At 43.5% G+C, this 4841-nt stretch overlaps 1 protein-coding gene across 1 annotated transcript; it reads left to right on the top strand.

Annotated features, from left to right (window-relative positions):
* Nucleotides 1-248: 248 nt before the first annotated feature.
* On the top strand, nt 249-4286 carry LOC141958358 (C->U-editing enzyme APOBEC-1-like). The gene is made up of 5 exons (XM_074901147.1): nt 249-280; nt 740-813; nt 1396-1423; nt 1840-2228; nt 4114-4286. Exons 1-5 carry the CDS (start codon nt 249-251, stop codon nt 4284-4286), a joined length of 696 nt encoding a protein of 231 aa, XP_074757248.1.
* The last annotated feature ends 555 nt before the right edge of the window (nt 4287-4841 follow it).

Here is a 4841-nt window from a genome sequence, read left to right as displayed (position 1 = left end):
GCATGGGACTGACCCTCTTTTGCAGTCTTTTGATGCCAGGAATTTGCTTTCAATTTCACCCAGTGAGGTAGATTATTTGCGGAAGAGCGAGTCACCGTGAAGAAATATTCAGCTGGGTAATATTACTAACGTCTAAATTGCAGTCTTCAAGAATCGAAACTGAAACAAATGTAAGACTAATAAAGGAACATCCATCAGTAAAGGGACACCTATCACCCAAGAGGAGACAGACAAATCCAGAAATATCCATGGCTGCTGTCACTGATAGAGGTAAGTACACGTATGTGAAAAGTAGGTCTGTTTCTCCAGATTCAGTGTAGATGTTTACTGTGGTTGTATCTAAGGAACTGGTGAGTACAGACAAATGTGTATGTTGGCATGTGAAGATACACAGGAGACACTTGTGGATTTGTGTGTGTCATCTCTTTGAATGCATTACTGTACCTTCAGGATTAGGTCCAGCTTCAAAACATTAATATAGTTTTCTTAACCCTGATGCGGCATTAGGCAGGAAGAATTCTAATTCCGAAAAACCTCTCAATGTAGAAAGAGATCTCAAATAATTCTTCATCTTAAAGAGCTAAGAGATATGGAAAATTGTGCCTTTAGAATCTTAATTCTAAATAAATTAATTCTTTTCTTCAATAAAATGAGGGCTCTTAAATCCTTAAGTTTGTTATGGATGGACTTTTACAAAAGAAATAACTAGCCTTGTTCACCTGCAATTGTTTTCATCTAGACTGTCAGCTAGAAAGGGATCAAGGGATAATAGGGTCAAACTTCTCTGCTACCATGAGAGACAAAATCAGGCAGGTCTGTGGTGCCACCCCATAGGTATGTGTTAGTCAGAAATTATCCTCCTTTCTGCACTGATATTTTTTTCCTTGGTGCTTACATTTTTTTAGCTTTTGAAATGGTTTCATACTAAGAAAAGAAAGAACCACTGGGTGTGAAAATATTTTTATCTAGATTGACATTATGAGTACCAACAGGAAAACAGCTCAAGTTTTGCCTGGTAGAAGTGGTTTAGAAAATACAAAAGGAGAAGAGATTTGATTCCGCTCTTGAATTGCTCAGGGAAAAGCAGGTGCAGTACTGCTGAAATCAAGTTAAACTTGAGCAAGATCACAGCCAGCCCTAATGTGTTAAAGTGAGCAAGGGTTCATGTACAGCATAGTTTAAACAACCATCAAGTTTAACTCCCGGGTAGAAATCCATGAGTTCGGCATCCCAGAGTAGCTATCCTGCTGTGCTCGGACTACTTATTAAGCCCTTTTAGGTAAAAGAGATTTGGCAGGGATTGTATAGTCTGAAAGGAGCCAGGACAGTAAATGTAGAGGAAATTTTGTTTTCTGATCTCCTATCTCCAATGACTCACAAATCCTTTTTATATAGGTTCTGCACCCAGACAGAGCAATCAAAGGTAAGAGTTCTATCACTGTGTGCTACCTGGGCCCTGTGGCAATTTCCAGAGATGAGCAAAGTTAAGAAGCTTTGTGCCTTGTTTTCTTACCATCTTTTTCCCCTATTTTCCTTTCCAGCTCTCTTGCTGCTTTGACCCTGCTGATCTCAGAGTGGCGATGCTGTTGCTTACCCTCCCAGCACCTCTCAAGGAGGTGCTTTCTGTGCTTCATCAGGGCCACTCTAGGGGAATAATTCTGGAGCCTAAACAAATTCCAGGTTTAGATCATTAGATCGCAACTTCCTTCAAGCTGCTCATTTGTGATGTGAAAGGCTGAGAGTGGGAGGCTTGGCTGATGTTGAGAGCAGGCAATGCACAATGGGACCAAACGTCATTGAAATGTTGGGATCACAGTACTGCTGGTACTTTTGTCGCAGGTGGAAGATACAGCCAAATGAATTCAAAAGAAATTATTTGCCTGACAAACATCCAAAGGTGGTGTACCTGCTGTATGAAATCAGGTGGCGCAAAGGTACCACCTGGAGGAACTGGTGCTCAAACAATTCTACCCAACATGCTGAAGTCAACTTCTTGGAAAACTGTTTCAAGGCCATGCCATCAGCTTCTTGCTCCATCACCTGGGTCCTATCTACTACACCCTGTGGGAAATGCTCCAGAAGAATTCTGGAGTTCCTGAGGCTACATCCCAATGTGACCTTGGAAATATACGCAGCCAAGCTGTTCAGGCACTTGGATATCCGTAACCGGCAAGGTCTCAGGAGCCTGTCAACAAATGGAGTCATTATACATATCATGAATCTTTCAGGTAACCCAACAACTCTTTGGTTTGTCTAGGTGTGAATTGAAAGGTCTGGGATTATGTGCACTCTCGGCAGTTGTATTTTGTAATAGCGGTGATGACTGGCATTGGGGAGGACTAGTGAGTGCAAAAATGCCACTCTTCTGCTTTAGTTCTCCCCCAGTCCCGTACAGCAGCAGGACCAGCATGGTCATTTCCTCTTGCTAAATCTAAACAAGGAGAGTTAGGTCTTTCTGTAACCATCCACACCTCCTTTATATACAGTGAATAATCCTGACCATAAGATAGAATCTGTCCCTCCGAGTATATGTATGCAGATCAGCTTGCCAGCTGCGGCAAGTAATTGGTTTCTCTTGATAGCTGGGGAAGAGAAGGAGACATATCTAAAGGAGACTTTCAGATGATGCATCACAGAAAACATTTCTTGCATGTCTGTCTTTTTGCATGTATATCTTGCTTGCCTGATGACGTTTGGCTGCAAAAATCATAGAATCACAGAATGGCTTGAGTTGGAAGGGACCTTAAAGACCATCTAGTCCAACCCCCTGCCATGGGCAGGGACACCTTCCACTAGCCCAGGTTGCCCAAAGCCCCGTGCAGCCTGGTCTTGAACCCTTCCAGGGAGGGGGCAGCCACAGCTTCTCTGGGCAACCTGTGCCAGGGCCTCACCACCCTCATAGTAAAGAATTTCTCCCTTATATCCTTATATCTAATCTAAATCTACCCTCTTTCAGTTTTTTTTCATTACCCCTCATCCTCTCCCTACACTCCCTGATAAAGAGTCCCTCCCCAGCTTTTCCTGTAGCCCCTTTAAGTACTGGAAGGCTGCTGTAAGTTCTCCCTGGAGCCTTCTCTTCTCCAGGCTGAACAACGCCAACTCTCAGCCTGTCCTCACCGGGGATGTTCTCCAGCCCCTGATCATCTTTGTTGCCTCCGCTGGACCTGCTCAAACAGGTCCATGTGCTTCTTATGTTGGAGGCCCCAGAGCTGGACACAGCACTGCAGGGGGGGGTTCATTTGAGTGGAGTAGAGGGGGAGAATCCCTGCCCTTGGACTGCTGGCCACACTGCTCTTGATGCAGCTCAGGATACAGTTGGCTTTCTGGGCTGGAAACACACATTGCTGGCTCATATTCATTGTTGGCTCAAAATAGACAAGCAGTTCAAAGAAAAGAATCTACATTTGAAAATATGAATCTCACATACCTGTCTGGATACTTACTACTGGAGTGTGCAGCTACAAAACTTACCAGGTCAAATGTGAACTTGAAGGACATTATTTATGTTGGGGAACCTGTCTCTGGGATCACACCACCAGAGAGCATTGACAGAAGCTCTGGCCATCCTATTGACACTAAGGTCAATACAAGACTGCTAAATGTTAGGGTGTTCAGGTTTTCTCTGACCATCAAGATAAGTCAGATTCATGACTGAAGCAATGAGTTTATTGTCTTAGCCAACACTGCTGAGATCAAGCACAAGGCTGCCAAAAAGTACGCCTGAACAGCCCCGATTGCATGTGCCACTCCCCTTTTCAGTCTCCCCCAAAGAAGCAGCTGCCACTCATTGATTCCTTCTCCCTTGGCCAACGTGCTCTGGCTTTATGCCCTGATGTGCGGTAGGGGTTACCCAAGCCACTGTAGTGATCTCTGTCTCTGGCAATTCCTCTTTTAGACATATTGCTATTTGAGCAGTTTTGGTTCCCCTTTCCACTAACTTATTTGTGTAGATGCAAGTCATTGTTGGTTCCCTGCATGAATACCCTCAGATGAATATCTTTCTCCTGCCTTTTACCGTTGTCTTACTGAGAAATAAGTGACTCACTGACATAATAATGCAGAAAGAATTGGGCATGTCTTTCATCAAGAGTGACTGGATATCTCTCTTCTCAGATTACAGTTACTGCTGGAAAAGATTTGTTGCATATCAACATGGAGAAGATGATTATTGGCCCTGGAACTTCTCTTCATACATCCTTCTGAATTGTATGGAGCTCTTTCATATCCTTTTGGTTAGTAAGCACTTAAAGAAAACACTGAGACTAAAAAGTAATGCAAAATCCTAGGAAAAGGAGGTTTGGAGGATCCTGGAAACAGTGTTAGCAGAAATTATATTAGGAAAAATAATCATGGGCTTGATGCTGCATGAACAGAGGGCCAAGCGGGCAAGAAATTGCCAGGGACTATGCTGCTACATTGTGCCTTTGTGGCCAGGAGTAGAGAAGAGAATTAGCAATACTCTCAGGTTTTTTTACTAAGGAAAGGGTAAATCATTTCAACCCTTTACAAGGATCAGCTACAAGTTCATTAGCTTGCAGCTTACTGGAGCTGTTTGGTCCCAAAAGCTCCTTCAGCTGTGTAAACATGCTTCAAGTACACTCTTTCTGCCTCTCAGGACAGGGCCACTGGTTTTAGTTAAGTTGAAAAGCCCAGATGGGTGGATTCACTATCAGGGTCAGAGCTTACACGTAAGAGTATCATATGACTGAGACCTGCACTCCCTGTTTCTTGCAATCCATACAACTGCAGAAGTTATTTCTACAGCCTGATATCCTACTATATGAGAAAGAGAAAGTGGTCTACTGAACAGAAGAGAAGACCAGGAGTGGAGTTCACTTCCT

The sequence above is a fragment of the Athene noctua genome, chromosome 3 (genome assembly GCF_965140245.1).
Source record: "Athene noctua chromosome 3, bAthNoc1.hap1.1, whole genome shotgun sequence".
Taxonomy (NCBI): Eukaryota; Metazoa; Chordata; class Aves; order Strigiformes; family Strigidae; genus Athene; species Athene noctua.
This window is presented reverse-complemented; position numbering and strand designations above follow the sequence as displayed.